The sequence below is a fragment of the Nanorana parkeri genome, unplaced genomic scaffold, assembly GCF_000935625.1.
Source record: "Nanorana parkeri isolate BGI_ZX_2015 unplaced genomic scaffold, ASM93562v1 scaffold1661, whole genome shotgun sequence".
Classification (NCBI taxonomy): domain Eukaryota; kingdom Metazoa; phylum Chordata; class Amphibia; order Anura; family Dicroglossidae; genus Nanorana; species Nanorana parkeri.
In genome coordinates, this window is record NW_017307929.1 from 216,903 (window position 1) to 242,242 (window position 25,340).

Genomic DNA, 25,340 nt, shown 5'->3' on the forward strand with positions numbered 1-25,340 from the left:
CCCCCCCCCCGAATGTGCAGTGCCAGCAACACCCCCCGGACCGCACAGTGCTGGCAGCACTAAATCTCCTTCCGACCCTGCAGCGCCAGCTTCCATCACACACATGTCCCCCACATTAGGTGGCAACTAGTGTAAGGACACCAATGTATGTAACAGCTGAATGTCTTTAGACAATCCCCTTTTCATTTTCCATCAGTATTGAACTTAATTTACAGTTTCTTGTTTCCCTATGCAGATGTAAATTGGGGATCTTCAACTCAGGCTCTTTACTACACAAATGCTTTAAACACTGCCTTGGAATTAAACACCATAGAAGAGCATGTGAAAAATTTCAGGTACTTCCCATAATTTATCACTAAATGGCTTACTCTATTATTATAAACCAGTATGTAAGTGTAATTTCTCTACTTGACTTTGCAGACCTCAGTGCTTGGTTTTAACTGGTGCACCAATGACAAGACCAGCACTTTTGGATATTACGCATTCCTTCACCAAAAACATAGGAGTCTGTATTTGCTGTGAAGTGTTTTCTGTAAGTAGAGAACTTAACTGATGCTGCCCTAGGCACTTGTAAATGACGATGTCTTGATGTAAGGAGATTTGTAACAATTGGGCTTATGCAAGAATATAAATATACAGTTTTCTATTATTCTGATTATGTAGGTTTACTTGTCAAAGATTTATATTTGCTCCCTTATTCTCTGAATGTTAGCGGTTAGACGTGTGCCAATGGAGGCCCCTTGCCATCACCAATAGAACAGCACCAGCATGATCACTTCTTCATGATTATTAGTTAGTGATATGCTTCCTGTACTGTGCATGCTTCCTGTAGCATGCCTGAGCAGTGAGTGCCATGTCTCAGTGCCAGCCTTCTCCTTAATTAATGGAACAATGATGAAGGACTGAGCTGTCAGGATGCTTGCTGTGAGACGTTTCATTTTCTGCATGTGTGTGATAAAGTTATATAAGTTAGTACATGTGCTAAATGCTAATTCATATGATCAGTTGTTGGAGCTTGTGCACTAGTTAGAGAGCCTCACTACTGCATTGTGAGACTTCCTAGGAACAACAGACATGCACAGCAGGGAAACCCACTTAATAATTACATCTCCAGTTTGTAAAGTCTTTTAAGATCACTTTAATACTTGGTGAATTCATTGTTGCTGATTACAGCAGGTAATATTCCTTCCATCCTGTCCATATTTCAGAATGACTTCCAAAAATAACTAATTTAAACACTAAAAGAGTAGGGAGGTCTAAGCTTTGTGAAATTTGGCATCCCCAGTATCTCTCTAAACAGAAGACATCTTCTAAAATATTATGGGATACAGATGTGAGAGTTGAAATGCATGCACACTAATGTATATGAATACACAAGGGGGCTGATGTATAAACCGTACCTGAGTGCAAAGCTGGGCGAATGCTGTTCATATGACATTACTGCCATTAAATGGTGCCAATGGTGCCAATTTAGACTGGGCCGAAAGTTTTTACATCAGCTCCTAGGTGTAATCTATATATATATGTGTTGAGGTTGATTTTCTAATTTAAAGGGGCTGAGAATGTTCACATAAAAAAAAGAGCTAAGATTCACTTCAGAATTTCAATTATGTGGAACGCAAATTCTTGTTTATTTATTTTATGTGTACAAAATTTGATAATTGAAACAAATCTTTACTTTTTTGTGTGTGAACATCTTCAACTCAGCTTCATTATGTCAGTGGTTATAATTGAAAACATTAAGTTGATTGTATTAGTTTATTAGATAAGACTGCAGTGATTTACAGATTACTAGACATGTAAATTTCATTTCATTTCGAATGCAGATCCAGAAGAAATTTATTGAATTTGGACATTTAGATGCATTCAAATGTCCGAATTCCAATGAGGCCGAATGGAAACGAATCCAAATATTCTTTAAATGACATTTCCGATCATCCGAATTTTGTTCAAAATTAAACCAAATCGGATACGTGACTGTTTTCTGGCCAATCAGAAAACCCCATCCAAAACTAAAACTAAATTCCAAAAGATCAGAATCTGAATAACTAAACGAAATGGTGTTCGGATCCGAAAACCTTAAAGAAAGAACAATCCGAATTTTGTTCCGGCTTACATGTCTCCAGATTACACAGTGGCGTCACAAGGGGGGTGCCGCCCGCACCCGGGGGACACCATTGGGGGGGACACCAAAATGACTTACAGTCATTTTGGTGCCACCCCCCTCTGAAAAGTCGGGGGGTCTGTCATGGACCGAACGCCCGACAGTATCAGGAGAGAGGAGGGGCCAAGATGGCCGCCGGCAGGCATCAGAATACTGCCACACGTGCACGATGACGTCATCACACACGCGTGTGGTGACATCACGCGCATGGGCATTGACGTCTCGGCGGGGTGACACTCGGTTACCGCCCCGGGTGTCACCCAGCCTCGGGACGCCCCTGAGATTACATACACATAGCTCCTAACTGTCCCTTGTTTAGAGCCAGTTCCTGTTCATGGATGCGCATCAATTCTTATGAGGGGTTTTCTGATGGTGACAACAGTGGTACATGTCTGTGTAATGTGTTTTAAAACGGCCACTTGTTATCTCCATTGGACGCTCGTACAGCAGGGTTACAACATAGGAGCACAAATGGGAGACAGAGCCCTGTCACCCTATAACAAGAAGCTCCTGCACAAGGATCTTTATGGCAGGATCAACATGTATTATTTTTAAAGAAAGCTGCAGATTAAAATGACTGGAAATTACTTTTGAAAGCACATTTGCATAATAAATCTTATAATACATTTTTGTGATTGGGTTTACATATACGTTAATCCCAATTTCAAGGCTGATCACTTAAAAAAAAAAAAAAGAATAGAAGAGTATGACAGGAAAAGAATGGTTATGTTTGTGTCATCAACGTTATCCAAAATTTCCCCACAGTCATAAGCAGACAGGCATGTTCAGGAATCAGCGCTCTATAGCACAATCAAAGTCATGTCTGAACAAACAAGCAGTAGATAAGAATGCTTTAAGGATTTCATACCAAGCCATTAAATCAGAAAATAAAACATGGCCAAATGTAATCACTATTGAAAATAGATTTTTCATATAGATAGGACCTTCAAAGTTGTTAAAATGAATATCGGTTTTCCAGCTGTCCAATACCAACCACATCTCTTCAAACAGAAGCTGAACAAACGACCAGAAATTAACTGGTTAATGTATGGTCGTTGACATACTCGTTACATTATAATTCTTCTTCACATTTTACTCATCCCAAGCTAGTAATACAAACTCTCTTATGTCTCTGCTCTTCATTGTGGGTAATAAAAAGAAATATAGGCATTTTATTTTCAGGTTATAGCACAGAAAACATTTTCCAAAGATTGAGTCGAGCTGTAATATACCAGTTTCATTTGATAATGTTTCATTCTGCTGAACCTTTACTGTGTTATGCAGGGACCACGCAAACAGGCTGTAAAAGAAATGAACAGCGGGATGATCAAGAAGCAGACATGGTTAACTAAACGCAAGAGAAAAGCATTTTATGCTGGCGTTGCTGCCGATACTTTCAGAGATGGAGCAAGAACACTCCTGCAGGTGAGACTTTGTGCCAAATGAAGACATTCTACTTCACAAACATTCCTCATAGAGCCCCTAGATTATAAGGCAGCACAAGGAGTACCGATGATATGCAAGGCGCCGTTATTCAGAGCAAACAATCAGATTTAATCTTTCAAAAATTCAGAGCAGCTAGCACAATGAAAGATAATCTAAATGCCTGCTCTGTGTTAGGCACTAGGTTTCAGAGTGACTGGCAGGACCACCAAAGCAAAATGCACATGTTGGTGGCATTTCAGTTTCAATAAAAATAAAGCCTGAAATTCTGAACCAGATCTAGGCTTTTGGTAAAAAAGAAACTGTTACCATGAATAACATGAGTCTTATACCCAAAATAAAGAATTACAGTTTCGTGACCCTCTCCTATTCTTTACAGAACAGCAATTACTTGACTTCCCTGGACTTCCATACACAGCAGTTATCTTGTTATTGTCAATAAGCAATAATAATATATCATATTGCAACTTAAAAGAAATCACTTTCAACTAACTTCAGCAGATAAGACAGTAGAAACTCTGAGCCTTGCATATAGCATAAACATGTCACTGCAAGTGATCCACAACTTTTGGTAATGAAGAAAAAGTCCTTGCAAACATAAAAACTTCAGAACATGTTCTTCCATCATTAAAATCTACTGTAACAGTGTGTACTTGTGCTAGCTACTAACTCTGGACAGCTCCAGGGCTGACATATTTTTTGACTGTTTTATACACTATTACATTTTTAATGATGGCCAAATACATTTGGAAGTTTTTATACAGTAAAAAACTTTGCTTGATTATAAAACATAAGTTGTGGGTCATTTTTAATGAATCTGCTGTTATCTAGAGGTTGTAGAGAAATAATTAATTTCCTGGGCTTCATGATTAATATGTATTGTTTTTGGAATATTGTAAATTGATCGTGTCATATTCCAGAACATATTCATATTCTGAAATTACATACACATTGGCAATGCTGAAGATTGAATAGATTTTCTAGTTAGATTTTTAAAAAAAACATAGATCCATTATAGATTGTAAAATATGTGAAATATTGCTATCTATAGTGCAAATTAGCTAAGGATCCATGGTTCACTCACACAGAACAAAGCAGAAATCCAAGCAATGAAGATTCTATTGAATTATTTTTCTTCTCATCCATTGTGAGACCAAGGAAGTAATTATTGTCAGGTTATAGTGCCAAATACGGGAGGATTGGATACTAACAAAAAAAATGTAAGCCAGGCCAGGATAACCTGTCCTACAACCAACATGCCTCATTTTATTGCTAGTGTCCTAGGAGGATGGACTTCTTTATTTCAGATCTGCTGGGAAAAGTTTAGCTACTTTGTAGTTACACTTTTTACTTAATTTTCTTCAGTTTTCCACTTCAATGAAGATCCTTCTTTCCATTACTGCTAGAACTGGTCTCTACGGTAGCAGAGACCATTTTGACTCTTATTGATGCTGTACATACAATTCTGCATTTAGAGGATCTAAAGACCTCTAGTCTCAGGTCTTTACAAGCTACAGCTACAAAGACCTTTCCATTACATCCACTCCTTGTTTTATTTATCTACGGGGATCAGAGCACCCTCATAGGTTCTTGGCACTCCCTAAGTGTCTACTGGGTTTGTTTCCCGCCGGGTTTTGATAAGCAGTGGTCTACAACCACTGTGGATCTGCCAGTAACCCACCTTAACAAGGAAATCAGACAGAAGTAAAAAAACATTGTATAGAACTGAGAGCGTTGAACTACAGGTGAGTAGCAGGTATGATTGGGCACCATGTTTTCTTAAAAAGTAAAGTAGCTAAACACCTCCATTGGTGGTATCCCTAATTGGATGACCTGAGACTTTGTTAAAGCAGCTCTGAGGCCAGAATGCTTGGACCTTTTGTTCCTTTTTCAGATGAACAATATCTGGCCTTGGACACCTATGGAAAACCTTGAAAATATGTTTATCCTTTTATACAGAGCATATATAATTTCTCAGACTTTCTTAAAATGACATGTCAAAACATAAAATAGCTGTCTCCCATATGTGTAGGTGATAGGTGCACTTCAACTTTCCTTTTATTGCATACATAAACCCTGTAACAGACTGATAAGTGTCTTTGTAACTGCACACACTGTGTGGAAATACTGTAAAGAGATGATTTTTTCAACTGGAAAACGCAGAGTAAAATAAGCATATTGCACATGTTCCTTCTCAAAAAAACACCCACAAAATGATGATGGCTTTTTTAGTCTTTGAATGACAAAAATCAATGAAACCCAACTCATTTCTGTCATAAATATCACAGCTGCGCACTTATAAAGTCAACCAGGAACAAACTTGTCATTTCTGTGACAATAAAACCCCTAGAAGGCAATATGTGCTGTGCAGATAGTAAGTTACAGATCTATTGAAATGACAGCTTGGCAGCTGAAATTCAAATCCTCTTAATTGCAAGGACATAATTTTCATTCATCCGCAACCATTTAACCATTTAAAAAGAAAAGGAGAGACAAACTACTCCTTCCCTGTGTAGACGCACACTTTTGTGGACCTTTCATAAAACAGCCTATCATTTTTGTACTGTGCGGTGTGTCATTTGCAGATGTTTAAAGTTCCAGTCTGCAAGCAGTCAGCAAAGCCTTTTAAAGCATTTGCGTCTATTTGTTTATGTTGGTGTCAGTTTATATGGGTAATTCAGTGTCTGTAATTTTAGTGTACATGTTATTCAGCAGTAAACAACATTGCACTTTACATTTGAAAATGCCACCCAACTATCACATCTGTGCTTAGATTTTCAATGGTCAGTCAAGTTCAGAAAAGGAGAGGGCCACTGAACCGGTTCTGTGAAAAGGAGGACTGTGGTATGAATAGCACCTACCTCCAAGTTCTCCATTCCTGTATTTTGAATCATGCACCAAAGTTAAGACCACCTGACACCACTCAGGTGACCTAACATAAGCATCTCATTCTTTAAAAGATTTCACCATGCACACTTACAGCCACATTTGCAGTCAACACACTTACGAATGTATAAGGAAAGCTTACACAATGATGATGCACTAATTGGGTGTTGATTTACTAATGGAGTACAGACTGTTCATTTTAATGTAAAATATATGTTCACATATCTTAGTAATAAGGTGAAACTGCTCACCTCAAGGAGCCAATCATGTGTAAGCATTGTTTTAACCCCTTCGCGACGGGAGACGTACAGTGTACATCTTGTCACTTTGTGCCTATATGACTGGCCACGTACACTGTACGTGACGAGTTATATCAGGCTTTGTAATGCCGGTATTTGCTGATTCTCAGCATTTAACAGTCATTCATTAATGTCTCAGTATTGAGGCATTAATTAATGAAATAATTAAGCTTTTTGTAAAAGCTTCTTCCTTTCATTAATGAAAGAATGAAGCCGTTACATGCAAATAGAGGACCGCAATTTGCGATCCCGTATTTGACAGCTCAAAATAGCAGAGAGGCAGCACCTTGCATATGTTTGGGTATTCAGAGTGAACACAAAAACACTTTGCATTGTGAACAGTCCATGCTCCTCTAGTAAATCAACACAATTTTGTGATCCAGGGAAGTGCCAGAGAGGGTGATCATGGGGAGTGGCAGAAAGGGTCATCCTGGAGAGTGGCAGAAAGGGTGATCCTGGAGAGTGGGAGAAAGGGTGATCCTAGAGAGTGTCAGAAAGGGTGATCCTGGAAAGTGGCAGAAAGGGTGATCCTAGGGAGTACCAGAAAGTGTGATCCTTGGGAATGCCAGAAAGGGTGGACACATAAGGCAGAGCCTTTGTTTGACAGTTCAAGTCAGGAAAAAAAAGTCAGACAAAATCATTATATAAAACCCCAAAACATCTACCAAACGCCACAAAACACCACAAGATATAAAACCCCTTTACTACCAGTATTTACATAATTTCCTAGGTGTATCCTTTTGTAAAATAGATGAATCATTGCAGCCAATGCAGCCTTTCTAGGAAAACTGCTTCGGGAGGAGTGAGGGTTACAACACCACAAGAAAGTACTCAACAGCTGCTAGGCAGAGTCTTCCTGGTTGGTTTCCATCCTGCCCTACTCTTTCATGTCTCCATGCATATAAAAAAAAACCCATAGGCTTCCAAATTCAGGAATGGTACACTACAGGCCATAGCATTAGGGCATTTCACTTTACCAGTGGACGTTACTTAGTTACCTTTTTCCCTCAGGCAGACAGTCCTTTAGGCTCCATGCATAGTTAAAGTGACCCTAAACACAGGGGTTAAACCTTAAAAATGCATTCAAGTACCTTAACTATTGACAAAAATGTTACTTATTTGTGCATCCTTAAGCTTGCTTTAGTGATGGACTACAATCTCACGTTTAGTTTACTAATTTGTATTGAGATTGTGGTCCATCATGGGAGTGATCTTGTAGCAGTGGCCACTTTACAACATACACAGGGAACATGGGGAACAAAAGTGTCCACCCTCCAGAAGGAAGGACAGTGTCAGCACCAATTCAGAGATGATTTGAGGATCTACAACTGAGTGATACACAAAGAAGATACATTTTTGTTAATAGTTAGGGTGACTCTTTAATTTATGGTAGAGTGCTACTGAGTTTAAGAAAGCATATGCAGTGATGTTTCTATCTATGTGGCATCTCAGATATTACCTGTGCTCATCAGTCATCCATCCTTTTGCACCAAACTGTCACAATCAACACCCTCAGCACCATGGTGAGCAGGCTGACTGGCACTATTCCTGGCCTGATGCTTAAAACTGTGGTGTAACTTCTTGATGTTTTAAGGTTTTAAGCACCTTTATAGGAACAAAGCTGATAAGACTACATTGCTCAGATAACCTCAAATCTACCACTGGTAACTTCTACTCACAACTATCATCTAAGCTTTTCCTTCCTCCCAGCTGGGACTGTCTGGGGAATGCTGCAGCTGGCTACATTAATTCCTTAGGTACCAATTCCTGGACTCAGACCATAAGATCTATGCAAAATTACTGGTTAGAGCCTTCTTTGTACAGAAGGGGTGACACTGATGTGTAAGGGGGAACCCCACTTTTTTGTGTTTTTGCATAGGGTCCTCCTTTTAAATGTATATGAGACCTCTATCTTAGATATGGGTAAGGGTTTTATTGGGGACATGCATTGTTTTTTTACATTTATGGGGGGGTTGCATATATTTAAATGGCGTCATGACTGTAAGAAAATGATAAGAAACGCTGCAGTAAGACATATTGTATTATAATGCAACTATTGCAACAGTGCAACTGGACTCTCTTAAGTGAATTGTGCATACCATGCACAATGTGTACCTTGATCACTGGAACAATGCCATATACAGTATGTTTGTTGTGATCTGTAGATTATGACATTGTAAACATTACCTGTACTATATTTGCTTGAAGTGATTTATAATTTTGGGGTTTTTTTTTGTGTACAGGCGGCTGGTTTGGGCAGAATGAAACCAAATACCCTTGTGATGGGATTCAAGAAAGACTGGAGACAGGCCAGCGCTGTGGACCTGGCAAACTATGTGGGATTAATACAGTGAGTGTTTCCTCTTAGCTGGTTGCAGGCCAGAACCACACACAATAGCCATTTGTTTCCATTTAGGAAACAAGTGGAGGCATATGCATACAATTCATTTCATTATTTTACATTAGATCCAGATTACTTGTTTTTGCCTGCATAAGTTATAGCCAGTGTACCGAGGTTTGTGTTTAAAAAAAAAAAAAAAGAAGAAAAATCAATATTTACATTGAGGACGCTATCTAATTGCCAACTGTTCCACTTGCTCACTGAGCCGAGGTGATGCCAACACCTGCTCTCCGTAGAATTGAATCTTGCCAAAAACACAACAGCTTCAACATAAAAATGACAGACCAAACACTTGCACCAGAATTACATTTACAATGCATAATGCATTTCCTTTGGTCGGAGCTCTTTATCAACACTAGATAGGGTTAGCGTAATTCTCAGATTCCGTGTTTAAAATGCAGCCCAACTGTGACAGTGATAATGACAGGCAAGTTGTCAAACACCACATGCTGTGTAAACACAGCTTCGCTTTGTAAAAGAAGTCCAGAACTTCATTTAGGCTGCCATAATAGATATTTTGTATGTTTCTCACGAGGACTTGGTACAAAGTTGCGCTATAATAAAACAAAGCGTACAAATACAAGAAAAAACCTTTATAGTGGCAAAACCCGCGTTTGGCCTGAATAATTCAGAACAATCTGCATACACAAATCAAGACATTTGTTTTTTAATCTCAGCCGGTCTACACTTATTACTGAGTTGTGGAGCTTTATATTGTCATATGCATTACAATGTGCATTGTTTATTTGCCATTCACAGGTGCTTTTTATATTAGAAATAAAAATCCATCAGCCTATACCGTTCCACTGGGGCTCTGCTGCAATAAAAAAATAACACAGCAGTTTTGTTGTGGTCAGTACTTTGTGCAATAAAATGTTTCATCCAAAGGCTTCTTTTACCAAACAATGGGCCACACTCATGATGCACTAATACAGGGTTCTCAAACTCAATTTAGTCGGGGGCCACTGGACAAATTTTTTAGTCCCGTGGGGGCCGCTACTATATACGGTACCAGTTTTAATGTATGCACATGTTACAAGCGATTCAAATTAATGATCAGGTGACAGCTGCTGCATATAAACGCCTGCACACCGCAAGTAATCATATGTGAAAGGATTACATGCACTTAGGAATCAATCACTATCCCTAGATACACAATTGTGTACCCAGGGATAGTGATTGTTTTTGTAACTGCATGTAATCATATCACATACAATTACATGCGGTATGCAGGCGTGTACATGCAGCGGCTGTCACCTGATCATTAACTTGAATGGGTGACAGTTGCTGCATGTAAATGCCAGATTAGGGATTCCTGCTGCATGAAAACGCAAGTTTGTGACACAGGAATGCCTAAATCGCACATGAAATATAGGGGACTCCCCCCCATTCCAATCCCCCCGCACACATAATAATACACCCCCCTTCCAAATCCCCCTCACACATAATAATACACTCCCTCCCTCCACACACACATAATACACTTCACCCCCCTTCCAAGCCCCCCCCACATAATAAACCCCCCCCCAAGCCCCCAGAACACATAATAAACTTCCTCCCTCCCTGCCAAGCCCCCAGAACACATAATAAACTCCCCCCTCCCTCCCAAGCCCCCAGAACACTTAATAAACTTCCCCCCTCTCATGTGAAAGGGGGGACTCTCATGTGAAAGGAGGATTCTGATGTGAAAGGGTGGACTCTGATTAAAAAAAAGGTGTTCTAATGTGAAGGGGGTTCTCAGAAGTGAAAGGGGGGACTCTCATGTGAAAGGGGGGACTTTCATGTGAAAGGGGGGACTCTCATGTGAAAGGGGGGGACTCTCATGTGAAAGGGGGGGACTCTCATGTGAAAGGGGGGACTCTGATAAAAAAGGTGTTCTGATGTGAAGGGGGTTCTCAGAAGTGAAAGGGGGATTCTGATGTAAAAGGGAGATTATGATGTGAAGGAGGGACTCTGATGTGAAAGGGCAAACAAACTCTGATGTGAGTAGGCAAACTCTGATGTAAAAGTAGAGCTCTGATGTGCAGGGAGCTACTAAGATGAAGGGACAACCCCACTTTTTGTGTTTAAGTCAATATGAGACCCCTATCTTAGATAAGCTTTCAGCGTGTGTTTTAAATAAACTATGTGTTGTTTTTTAATTTATTTTATTGCATACTTTTAAAAAGTGTGGCGAGAAAAATGTTGCATTATAATAAAAGTAGTGCGATTGGACTTTCATTATTGAAATATGCATACCATGCAAAATGTGTACATTGATTACTAGAACAATGCCATACATTTATTTAGAGCCAGGAGCACTTGGCTTTCTGCTTTCCTTTGATGGGGGAAAGCTTACTTTGACATTTTCACAGTGTAAAAGCTTCACAAGATATTTTTGTAAATATGGATAACAAAACTACTAGAGAAAACAAAATGTATGTATGTTGTGAAACAATAACCTTCATGTTTTTTTCACAGCGATGCTTTTGATTTTGAATATGGAGTTGTAATTATGAGGATCAGCCAGGGCTTTGACATCTCGGCCATTCTTCAAGCTCAAGGTAAGTGTTTTGTTTATGAAGACATAAGTGTCAAAGACAGGAGTGTTGAAAATGTTGCAATCCAATGATTCTGTTGCATGAAATAGAGAAGAAACAGTTTTCGGTTATCACACCATTTTGGAGCACCCTTTAATGCTGCTTCTTCTATTATTGTTACATCTGAGGGAGTTGTTTTATCTTTGCTGGTTTCTCCCTACTTCTGTTAATACTTTTTTAGCTGGAGGAATTTGGACAATTAAAGAAAACAATAGCAAAAAACATTCTAATGTAAGGAAATGCTGCCGCTGTAGTTTGCCATCCAGGGCGGTCCCTATAATGGGGTAGTCTGAGGTGGTTGCCACAGACAGCATCTCATTGTGTCAGTTGGGGAAGCAGGAGGTGTGCCACCCCCTTTCCTGCCAGACAGTCCCAGGTTGCAAAGAACTCTTAGCAACCTATTAAGCTCTGTCCAGCATCCCATCCAGCTCACTGACATTACTGGTAGACAGAAGCTGGGTGGGATACTCTGGCTTGTGACCTGCCCAGCTCCTGGCAACCAGTGAAGTCAGTGAGCTGGGTGGAACCCCGGACAGAGCCGGAGGTATCGTGCGCCACCAGCACCACCCGCCCACCACACGCAGACGGCGGTGAAAAGTGTAGGGACACCCGATTACCATAAAGTTCTTCTCAGTGGCCCTCAGGAGCTCCCGAGAAACCTCCAAATGTTATTGGAGAATTTCAGTTTTATGGAAGCATAAGCACGGGCACAGGGTCTCCCTTTCATAATGCAATGCCCCATCTCTGATCATTCTTTACAGAGGCCAAGGCATTTTCAGGTGGGATTTGGGGGGGCTATTCGACGAAAGAGCAAAACACAGAATTTTGCAACTAAAATTCCAGAGGCTCCTCAGCAATTCCTAAGGATGTACCTAGGAATAGCCCCCTCCCCAGTCAGTCCCTCCAGTCAGCCCTGGAGAAAAGAGAGCGGAGGGGGGAATCCCTGCGGGGAGCGGTGACTGACAGTCACTACTCTCTGCGGGGAGAAGATCAGGAACTGAGCGATCTGCGTTATGCGATCGCTCAGTTCTCGATCAATAGAGCCGACATGTGACAGCTGTGTCGCACATGGCCACGTGGTGTAAGGCACCCTCTTGTTCCCAGCATGTGTCACATGTCGGCTTTAATAATGGGGATGAGTGTATTCCACTCTCCCCATAATTCTTTAAACCATATTGCCAAGGCATCAAAATGCATAAAAACGCATGTCACATTCATTTGATGTGTTGCATTTGACTGCATTGGCCCTTTAATGCACTAAAACGCAAATCACGCTGCACTGCAGTGCAGAGATGGGTACAAGCACTATTTGTAATATGAGGAACCTGGACACATGTCTTTTAGTGAGTTGTAACAGTGTAAATGAGTGTAAATGGGCCCTTAAAGTAGAACAGAATTGTTGTTAGCCCTTGCAGTGGGGCTACCCCCTCACTGCAAGGGTTAAGTGCTCATTTTCGTCTGGGGACAAAAATAAAAAAGTTATATTCCCATGAACCTCACAGCTGGCTGGCTGTCAGACTGCTCCCTTCTGCCTATCTCCTCCTTCACTCCAGCAATAGAATGTCCCTTGACATCCTCACACTCTATACACTGTATTAGACATGAGGACCCTAGAAAGGTGGAGCAGAGGGGGAGAAAAGCTGCAGGGACCGGTCTAACAGCCAGCTGGCTCCAAATTTCAGGTGATTAGAACTTTTTTATTTTTGTCCCCATACGAAAATAAACACGTAACCCTTGCAGTGCGGGGGTAGCTCCACTGCATGGATTAAGAACAATTATTCCTGTAGTCAGGGCCGGTGCTACACTATTTTGCACCCTAGGCAAGACCAGATACTTACAGCCCCACTACCATGGTGCAAACCCCAATCCCCACCCCCGCACAGCCTAATTCTCCTGCCACCTAGCTTCTGCAGGTGACTGGTGGATGTAAGCAGCCAGGAGCAATAGCCAGAGTGCTATTAGCTATTTTAATTTGCAATAACCAATAGCAGGTTGGCTATTGAAACCCCACCCACTGAACAGAGGGGTGGACCTGAGAAAGAAAGTCGTCTCTCAGTTTCACTCCTCTGCTAAGTGGATGGATGCGATAGCCAGCCTGCTATTGGCTGTTGCAATTTGAAATAAATGGGGGGGGGGCACTGTGTGGGGGTGAGTGTCGAGGCTGTGCCTTAGGCGGCTGCCTAGTTTGCCTAGTGACAGCACCAGCCCTGCCTGTAGTTCTTCCTTAAGGTCTAACAGCAACCCAGAAAGGAAAAACCGTCTAGCCATATTTGGCTAAAATTTATGACCTCTAAAGACAGTTTGGGTGTCTTTACACGCTTATACCTGAGTAGAGTGGCCACGGGCTAATACATTCAGCAAAAAAGGGCAAGAGTGACGCCAGAAGAGAGTTTATACTTTTAACAATTTAATGCTAAGACCTACAAATATTCATTGCCTCCTAGAAAAAGTGAGAGCTCATTCACACCAGCCTAGCATTATTCACAAAATAACATGTGCACATTGGTGGGCATTGTGAAGAGCTGCGTGATACATTGCTACAACACACCACACTGTTTCATTTATACTTTTTTTTTACTTTTTAAATGTCACAAAATGACATTTCATTCAACTCTATGCACCACAGCGCATCACAATGTGTGAACATGCAGTGCAGTGTGTTGCCCTGTGTAAACATGTAGACATGCTGCATTTTTGTAAAGCGCTCCTTGATGTAGCCTTATGGTGTGAACAGGTCACATAAATAACAATTGTTTTCTTTGTGCCCTTGTGTGAAGCCTGCATTGATCTATGCTGATCATCGTAGCTCCACTTACCTACTATGAATGAGCCCTAAGTGTTACAAGTGAGGCACTTTGTTTCAGAATTTGTTACAGCACAACGTTATTTTACTTTTGGTTAGAGTGGGGAAGATTTAGTACCTGTATCAGGTTATATTTCTTGTGCTCTCTGTGAAAGACTGTATGGTTGTTAAACAAACATACAGTATGTGTGAGTATGCATGTGCTTTCTGAGACAAGGACCCAGAACAAGGAAAATGATAAGGGATTATGACTAACCACCTGCTTGTTAAAACACAGCAGTCTACATTAGACATGTGCACCAGCAAAAAATGTGTTTAGTTTCGTTTCCTTTTGATTTGGATTTTGCGTTATTTAGTTTTTCGGGATTCGGGTCCAAAAGTCAATTCCTTTCGGGATTCGGGTGAGTCTGTACGAAATGCCGTTTGGTTTTCGCTTCTGTTTCGTTAATTTCGTTGCAGCAAAGACATTTTAAAGAAAGATATCATTTTTAATGTCATTTTGCTGCAATGGAAATTCTTCCACACGAACGAATTTCATATCACCACGTATCCAGGCTTGACAAAGAGGCAGCGGCCTTGAAACGCGTAGCTACCGAACGCACAGAGCACTACCCATATAGACGGCTCTGAGCACCCTCTGACTTCACAACACCAAGTCATTTCAGTACCAGCAAGCGGTCCCCGGAACAACCCGATCCGCTGACATTCTCCTAGTGCATACTTCACACTGCTGCGGCGGCTCAGCCTGGCCAGCTGAGCCCACACAGCCTCCTAGCACTTGACCATATTGCCTGCCTAGATCTGTCCAGGCACTCATCCACCCACCCCACTCTCACCACATCCTGCACCCTGGCTATTACCACGTCTGTGTACAGCGATTGCAGAGGATCTCCCTGAGACACAGTGTCATCAGAAACGTGAGTGAAGTTTACACAGTAGTAGCGCTCTCAATCCATTTGGCCATTTGTACAACCTACGATGGGGTGGTCACGACGGATCCCAGTCACGGTTATATACAGTATATATTACCTTTACCCCTACAACAACATTTTACTTTGTTGACAAACGGTGACAGATTAAAGCACATGGCCACATGGTGTAAGGCACCCTCTTGTTCCCAGCATCCAGCTATCTGGAACTGACAGATAAAATTATAGGAGATAGAAATATTGAACCATGGTTTTGTTTCAATTATTTTCAGAGATGGATGCTAATAAATTACAGGTTTTGTATAAAGCTATAATTAATTCTTATTTGAGATGTGAATTTCCTGTAATCTGTTTATTGAAAAAAATATGAAATACACATCCTCCCGTCCACCTAGTATTGTCATAACTCATTTTATGATAGTGGGGAACAGAGTGTAAAGGAAAATGTTACATTCAATGAAAGTGACATCAATTATGATAGTAATAAATGTCTTGGAACTGGTGGACTGAACCAGTATAGTAATGGTTTGTAGCACACGTTGACACATTCAGTTATGATGATAACATGCATGATTTATATGTCACTCTCCCTTCTGCAGATACAAAATAGAAGGCACATATACCCACCATGCAATTTTATAGAATATAAAGTATTAGCCATAACTGAAAGAAAGGATTTGTTCATTTTGAGAATACAATGGGTTTTAGTGGTAGATATACACCGATCAGCCATAACTTTATGATCACCTGCCTAATATTAAGTAGGTCCCCCTTTTGCCATCAAAACAGAACTGACCTGTCGAGGCATGGACTCTACTAGACCTATGAAGGTATGCTGTGGTATCTGGCACCAAGCTGTCAGTAGCAGATCCTTTAAATCCTGTAAGTAGCAAGGTGGGGCAACCCACCATGGATTGGACTTGTTTTTCCAGCACATCCCACAGATGCTTGATTGGATTAAGATCTGAAGAATTTGGAGGCAAAGTCAACACCTCAAGCTCATTGCTGTGTTCCTCAAACCATTCTTAAAGCATTTTTGCAGTGTGGCAGGGTGCATTATCCTCCTAAAAGAGGTCACTGCCATCAGGGAATACCATTTCCATGAAGGGGTAGGCTTAGGTAGGTGATACGTGTCAAAGTGACATCCACATGAATGGCAGGACCCAAGGTTTCCCAGCAGAACATTGCCTAAAGCTTCACACTGCCTCTGCTGGCTTGCCTTCTTCCTATAGTGCCATCTCTTCCCTAGGTAAACAATGCACGCACCCAGCCATCCACATAATGTAAAGGAGAATGAAATGTGATTTATCAGCCCAGGGCACCCTCTTCCATTGCTCCCTGATCCATTTCTGATGCTCACTTACCCATTGTAGGTGCTTTAGGCAGTGGACAAGGGTCAGGAAGGGCACCCTTACTGGTCTGAGGCTACGCAGCCCCATACTGTGATGCACTGTGAGTTCAGACACCTTTCTATCTGAACACAGCATTAACCTTTTCAGCAATTTGAGCTACAGCAGCTCTTCTATTGGATTGGACTACACAGGGTCAGCCTTCACACCATACGTGCATCAATGAGCCTTGGTCACCCATGACCCTGTCGTTGGTTTTTCTTTCCTTGGACCACTTTTGGTAGGTCCTGACCACTGAAGGCTAGGACCACCTCACAAGAGCTGCAGTTTTGGAGTTGCTCTGACACAGTCATTTAGCCATCACAATTTGGCCCTTGTCAAAGTCACTCAAATCCTTATACTTGCCCATTTTTCTGCTTTCAACACATCAACTTCAGGGACAAAACTTGCTGCCTCATATACCCCACCCACTTCCAAGTGCCATTGTAATAGGATAATCAATGTTATTGACTTGACTTGTCAGTGGTCATATTGTTATGGTTGATCGGTGTATGGTTTTGGCAGATGGTTCACAATAAACTTGACATTTAAATACATTCAACTAGGAATGCACCGATACAATTTTTTTAAGACCAAGTACAAGTACCGATACTTTTCCTCAAGTAATCACTGATACCGACACCTTTTTGGTAGTGTCATGTGACAGTTTTTCTAAAGCAATACAGACAAATGATTTTAGGACAGTGTGGCGAACACATTTAAAAATTGAAAGCGCCGGTATCAGCGCTTAGTATCGGGGCATCTTCACAAGTACAAGTATGAAAATGCTCAGTATTGCTATCGGTGCATCCCTACACTCAACCATTTAATGTGCATTTTGAGGTTCCCAGTTCTTCTCTAATATCTGTGTACTTGTTACTGCATGGGGGCATCACAGTATTAGTTGGACAAAGTGTAGTGACTATATGAGGTATGCAGCAACCTATCTAAGACATTACAGGAACCAATAGAAGCCAGGTAGATATCTGTAGTCAGATGACGAAAAAGATGGCAGCTCACTGACTGCCCTTATTCATTACGCTTAGCACTGTCTTATTAAGTTAACCTGTAGGTGTAATTTATCAGAAGGAAAACTCTATTCTAAACAAAAACATTTCTATAATCTCAGTTTCTAAAGCTGTTAAGACAATATGCAGAGCAGCACACAGTGATTTGTTATCTGTGCCCACCCTGCTTCAAATTATTGGTAGTCAATGGGAACAATGGATGTCTGCACATATCAGCACCACTGACAGCTCTGATATCGTTAAAAAATTGCTGACATGTAGGTTTTTTTGGAGCAGAACAGATTGTGTAAGTCTCTTCTACCAGAAATCTCCTACCTGCCTGTCAGCAATTTTTGACCTGGAAAAAGTATGCAGATCAGGTGCTCTGACTTCCCTTTGTGCTTGCTTGTTGTTAAAAAAAATCATCAATGATGCAAAGCTGCAATGGTCAGCATGACAGACAGGTAACAGGTAACTAAACTTATATGGCAGCCTTCATAATTATCTTAGGACAGGATTGCTTTAAATGGAATGAGCCAGCTGGACCTGTGGCTCATTCAGGTATGTCTATATTGAGCAATGAACCACCAGAGTCCCGTAGAGCTACGGTGACCTAATGTGGAATAAAATATGACCAATTCACCGAAAACAGTAAAATACATTTCAGGTGGAATCGCTCTTTAAGGGGGTAGAGAACATTTGTGGGTATCATATATTTTATTTCTTTGATTTACACATTAAATGCTTTATTCCTTCATAATCTTCCAATATCTGTTGTCTAGTTCATGTTATTCAAGTCTATGAATAATATAACAGATGTCTTTTATTTTGCTCCCTGTTGTATATATAGCCAGTTAAAAGAAAAGCAATGACACATTAACATATACCGCTATGTGTCTTTATACTTGCTATAGCACTGACATAGAGAAGTTGGAGCTTGCACAGCAGGAAAGATAGACAATGAGCTAGGCATTCACAAGTGTGATCCAATTCTCAGGAATGTATCTGCTGCCATCTTCTGGATAAAGTTAGATTCCGCATATCTGTAAGGTCTATTTTTTATCTAGCATATATCTACTGCTAGTAAGCAATAAATATAAGCCCCAACATAAAAAAAACTAAAGGTGGCAAATACTAACTAACTTACCGGTGTCAGCTGTGCTCGCTTTTTTTGCCAATCTTTATAATAATTGCTTCCCGGCCGGCCGTTGCAATTAAACAGCCGGCCAGGAGCTCCTTGGATGTAACAGGCCATCCTCTTTGCTATCACATAGGGGGTCTTCCTATCCCCCTATGTGATCACAATAAAGTTAAGTGGAAAAAAAAAGTAAAAACATTTTTAATTAAAGTTCCCAAAAAATGAAAGTCACACATAAAGAAGAATGAAAAAAAACACAAAAAAGACAATTACGCCGCACATGTTGCATATCACTGCGAATGTTGGAGTGAGAGCAATGATTTCGGGCCATTATTCACATAACACTAAACTGATGAGTGGTAAAAGCTTTTAAAGCGTCGCCTATGGCCAATTTTGGGTATGGTATTTTTTTGAGATTTCATGGGCGCACGCAATTTTAAAGCTTGACATGATTGGTGTCTATTTACCCGACGTGACCCCATCTTTTATATTTTACCAAAAATATGGGTAATAATAAATGTTTTTTAACGTAACATAGGCAAAACTGTTTTTTTTTCCGAAGTTGATGGTACTTTTTTCATTATATAGTAAAAAATACCGATTAAATACCACCAAAAGAAAACTCCAACTGTCCCAAAAAAATTGTATAAAATTTATTTCAGTACAGCGTTGCATGGCTGAATAAATGTTAGTCAATCTACTGCAGCGCTGAATACTGAGAAATGGCCTGGACAGGAAGGGGGTGTAAACACCTGAGGGGCTATTCACAAAGCTGCCAAAGGATCTAGCCGTAGCTTCTGCTGATTCTTCGGTTAGCTTCGGCCCCAGGACCCCTTCGGTTCAGTAGAACCGAAGGGCTGCTGTACAGGCTATTCACTATAGCCCGTACAGCAGCCCGAAGTTGGCCAAGCGGCTCAGTCGAGCCGAAGGCATATGCCTCGGCTCGACTGAGCCGAGGTGAAAGCCGAAGCTGGCCAAGTGGCCGGCTGACAGCCTGCTTCTTACAGCTGGGCAGAGCCAGCCGTCACTTTGCAATAGTCAATATTTCACTTTGCAATAGCCAATACCGAACTAGCTATTGCACCCGCCCACTGCTGCTGTCAATCAGCAGATGGGGACCTGCAGTTCTCCATCAGGTCCCCCTCTGGTGATTGACAGCAGCAGAGGGCGGGTGCAATAGCTAGTTTGCTATTGGCTATTGCAAAGTGAAATAGCCAATAGGAATCTAGCAATGCATTCCTATGGTGTTTTTAAAAAAAAAAAAATTGGCAGCAGCAGAACCGCCTGGCCAATAGAAAACAGTTGGGCGGAGCTAGCTGTCCCTGCTAGCTCCGCACAATCATTTTCTATTTTTTTTCTACTTTTTATACTACTTTTCTATTCTGCTCGGTACTAAGCGGCATTCGGCTACTTACTCACTGCTGTTCGGCATCTATGAGAATAGGCCGAACAGCAGCGAGCAGCCTGCTGGAGGTTCAGCTCGGCTGAGTCGAACTCCTTCTGCACTTCGGGTTGGCCAAACATGCTGAGCATGTTTGGCTGACCCTAAGCCACATGGAGCCACCTGATGTACGGCTGATTTCAACCGATATATGGCTGAAATCAGCTGTACAAGTCTGAAGTGATTAGCCGAACAGCGTTCAGCTCACTTCACTTCGGTTATTCACTCGGCTGCTGTCGGCAGCTTAGTGAATAGACCCCTGGTCTTTAAGTGGTAATTTAACATGTCCTGAGGGGACAAGGTTCTATGTATTTTTTTTTTTTTTACTTGCTTTGCGTTTACATCTATTTTTGATGCGTTGCATTACCTTGTGCTGAAAAAAAGTAATGCACGCTCTACTTTTTTCAGCGCCCTGCAACGCAACACAATGCAGTGGTTTGAACTGGTCCCATTTACACCCATACATTTTTTGGGTCACCTTCAGTTGGCATCCATTGACATCTGTTGAATAACGGATGCAATCAGATTGGTTATGAATGAGGCCTTAAGTTTGTCTAAACGCAAAAACAAAAATGTTTATATATTGCCGGTTACCAATTCTTAGATGTGGTGCCCACATTAGTTTTTTTTTGGTAGGCTTATTTTTTTCTTTATTTTCTCATGGTGATCCAGGCAGTAACACACTTACACACTTCCTTTCTTAAGGTGGCCATACAATCATCGTACAATTTGTTTTGTGCCTTCATCGAACTGTCGTGGATTTCCGCACGACTGCCCCATCATGCACAGACCGATGTAGATTTTAATTATCATCCATTAGCAATACTAACTGACTGAATTTCATCGATCGACAGAGCGGATTTTCATTCGCTGCGTGGGCAGTGTTCATGTTGTGATTTTTGTCGTACGAAAACACCACTAATCCATCAATTTTCATACGATTCGAAAAAAGTTTTCTAGTCTGCCCGATAGATAAAATTTGGCCCATTTGTACAGTGATTGTCATCGTTGACTTCCCATCAACTGGCCAAAAACCCAATTTTGTTCGGAAATCGAACAATAATCACAAGGTGTATGGGCACATTTAGTGTGACTCCACCCTGTGGAGGAGCAATGGACCCCTTTGGACAGCAGCATTGTAACCCTGCAGAAAGGGTAGTATTAGACGCACTAGCAGATTTAGATGGACTTCACTAACACATTAAATCTGAACTCCAGATAACACTTTTTAAGCCGTTACAGCAACAGTTTTATTTTTCCTTGTGGGATGAAGTTTTTACATAAATGAATAAAAGCTGACCATTGTAAGCCCCCCATCACTGTTAAATGGTTTTTCCCAACCTTCTATCTGCCCCTTTTCCTGGACAGCTTGGTATGTTAAAGGAAGTTGAAAAATATACTTACTGCCCAGTTCACCAGGTAAAAAAAGCCTAAAAAACTGAAACCTAATGCAGACACCACAAATGTATTATTCTCTGCTGCCAATTTTTTTATATAGGCACTTTTGCTAACTAGCACAGCCAGATCCTTGACCTTCACCGCAACCCTACAGCTTTGTCAAAATACTCCCCAGTCTGTTGATTGGACAGTAAGGGAGCTGTAGCAAACCGTTGAGTTCATCTCTCTGTTCACTCTGTTCTTATTCTTCTGACAACTTGTTCCATGTCAGTGTATGTTCCTTGCAGCAGAACCTCATTGGCTCAAAGTGCTGTCACCATCTTGTCCTATCTGAACACTACTGTTTAGGAAATTACAACAGAGTTTTATCAAGACAAATGCAAGTACTTACACTTATTGCATCTAAAATACATGTAATGATCTTTTAAATGTGTACATAACTGCATTCATTGATATGTTTTCTATCTGGAGTTGAGTGTTTAAATTTAAAAAAAGTAAGCAGGGGTACCCAGGCTCCGCTACCACACTCCAAATATTAGGATATCACAAAAAGCAATGCCATCACAGGTTTAAACCCTGGCTTTCACTGTACACACACAAAGCCACTACATCAATTCATTAAAAATCATTGAAAGTTTATTCATACATCTAAAAACCATTTATACATATACACTCCTGCTGTGCAAACATACATAGCCTCCGTAATACACTGTACATTGTATCACAATTACAGTGAAGACCAGAAATTACTACTGTATAGTTATATTAGGCTTCCAGTACTTAAGAACATCATCTTCTTTGATCTGATGATATACATTAGTGATGGTAGTGATGGTGAACGTAGCCTCCTCAAGAGGTATATATAGGAGGTATGGTGAGCCAGCAAAGAGGAGGGCCAGACAATGCAAACACACCAGTGCCAGTCCCCCAGGGGGCCACAGGAGAGGCCAAACCAACAGGCTAAGACTGCAGTATGGGATGACACATATGTCTGTAGTCCAGTATCAATAGCATGTCCCCCCAGGCACAGAACAGGTGCTGGTGATGTTCTAAGGCATGGGAAGGCTAATATGACTATATACTGTAGTCATTTCTGGTCTTCGCTGCAATTGTGATACAATATATATGTATTACGGAGGCTATGTATGCTTGCACAGCAGGTTTTTGTATGTATAAATGGTCTTTAGATGTATAAATAAACTTTCAATTATTTTTATTGAATAGATGTAGTGGCTCTGAGTGTGTATCGTGAAAGCCCAATTTTAGCCTGTGATGGCATTGCTTTCTGTGATATTTGGAGTTGAGATTTAAATGTTTTGGTTGGATTGTAGGGCAGATTTGTAAACCCCAAACTCTCTTTTTTGGAAGCATTAATATATCACTGAAAGTGTCTCTCCTGTCGGTGCAGCTTGGACATTTGACTGGACCAAGTGGTTTTTTGAAACAAAAACAGTTGAGCTGTTGATCTAACTTGTGAGACTCCATGTTTGACTTTTCCTAAGCATTTTAGGGATTGCAAGTTGAATCTGATAGGTTGCTGGGACAACAGCCATATTATTTGGTTTAATACAATTATAATAATTTATCCTCCCTGGAGCACCCCCTAACTCTCATGATCTAAGACTTGATATGTAGAAACGGATTTAGGAATATAAGAGTTTAAAAATTCCCAACACAACAGATTGCTGCATTGTGATAAAATGAGAACAGATAACCTTTACTATGGAATCATATGCATGATTAACAATATATCCTATTAACTACACTCATCATGTTATTATAGCAGAGCCTAATTAAAAGAGCATTAGCAATCGTAGGTGCCATGATGGGTAATTAAGGCTGATATCAGTCGACCATCCACTGTGTAGAAGACATTTATATAGGCCATTTGCTAGACAAGGAAGATTAGCTCTGTACTTCATTCTTGTACAATGAAAGGTAACTTTCCCAGAGAGGAACCTTTTCCACAGTCTACTGCTCCCATCACTGTAACGGATAAGAAAATATTTTGTACTTAAACGTGAATTATGCCCCTCTATCCATTTGTAATGTATGACATTCAGGACATAAACAGACCATTAACTTGGCTCAACTTAGGATTTGTGACATATGAAGGATATTATCGAAAATATACCTGTGTTTAATTTAAAATCACATTGAAGATCTAATTGAATGGCTAGAATAGAAATAGATTTTTAATACAATACGTTTATGGTGATTGGAAACTAGCTGAATTTTTTTTATTATTACATCATAAAACTAATTTGAATATAGATATAAAATCGTACAGCTGCAGAGTCAGCCCTTACTTAAGTCAAATTCAAGCCATACATTTTTTTACATTTTTGATTGAGTGTGGAAGACTTAGAGGGTTATTCACAAAGCTGCCGAAGGCAGCCGAGTGAATAACACGGGCCGTAGTGAAGTGAGCCGAACAACGTTCGGCTATTCGCTACGGCTCAGTATGGCTGATTTCAGCCATACATCAGCTAAAATCAGCTTTACATCGGCTGCCTTCAGATGCACTTCAGTCAGCCGAACATGCTGTGCATGTTCGGCTGAGCCGAAGTGCAGAAGGGCTTTGAGTCAGCCGATCCAACATCTGGATCGGCTGAGCCAAAGCCCCCAGGCAGCTCACTTCTGCCGTTCGCCCCTATTCACATAGGGGGCGAACGGCAGTGAGTGAGTAGCCGAGTGCCGCCGAGTTGTATTCGGCTTGGCTATTCTGCTCGGTACCTCCGTGGTACCGAGCAGAATAGCAAATAGTGAAAAAAGTCGAAAAAAGAAAAATGTAAATAAATATTAAATTGTAAAAAATAAAATAAAGATTAAAAAAACAACAACAATTTGGCGGTCCTAGCAGTGACAACTAGCTCTGCCCAACTGTTTCCTATTGGCTGGCACCTGCTAGAGTCTTCTAGCAGGTCCTGGCCAATGAACAACAACTGGACATCACGGCTGGCTCCGCCCAGTTGTTATTGTTTAATGACAGATAAGCGTCCCCAGGTCATTTGGGGACCCTGATCTGTCATTACAACTGGTGCTGATCTCACGGCTGGCTGCGCCCAGCTGTCATTTGTGTGCCCTTTGGCAGCCGTTCGCCCGCGCCGCTGTCACTTCGGTTGTTGGGTAGGGTGCATTAAACTAGATATATTCCTTTTGCGAGTGAGTGAGTGGGAATGAAGGAAGGGAGGTTGAGGGTAGGGTATGGCGGGAGTTAAGGGGAAGGGGGCAAATAAGTAAGAAAAAGGAAAGAGTGAAAAAAGGTTGGGAAAGAGTTCAGGGTCTGGAGTGGATCTTTCTTCATCAAAACAAATGTAGGGTTCAATTAAGAAGTGAAAAGTGGTAAGTAAGCTTCAAAGCTGGGACACGATAGGTCACAAATTGTCATATTTATACAAAAATATTATGAGTATCATTTAATATAGTACTTTTTGTTTTTCATTTAGAATTGTACCAGTAGG

At 40.9% G+C, this 25,340-nt stretch overlaps 1 protein-coding gene across 3 annotated transcripts in view; it reads left to right on the forward strand.

Annotated features, from left to right (window-relative positions):
• The window catches only part of SLC12A1 (solute carrier family 12 member 1), a 101,855-nt gene that overhangs the window by 49,183 nt on the left and 27,332 nt on the right, over positions 1-25,340 (forward strand). For all 3 annotated transcript variants that reach the window (XM_018571053.1, XM_018571052.1, XM_018571051.1), the window contains exons 15-19: positions 236-335; positions 421-532; positions 3,449-3,589; positions 9,036-9,142; positions 11,654-11,736. In XM_018571053.1, the coding sequence (XP_018426555.1) occupies positions 236-335; positions 421-532; positions 3,449-3,589; positions 9,036-9,142; positions 11,654-11,736 (543 nt within the window). The remainder of the gene's footprint in view (positions 1-235; positions 336-420; positions 533-3,448; positions 3,590-9,035; positions 9,143-11,653; positions 11,737-25,340) is intronic.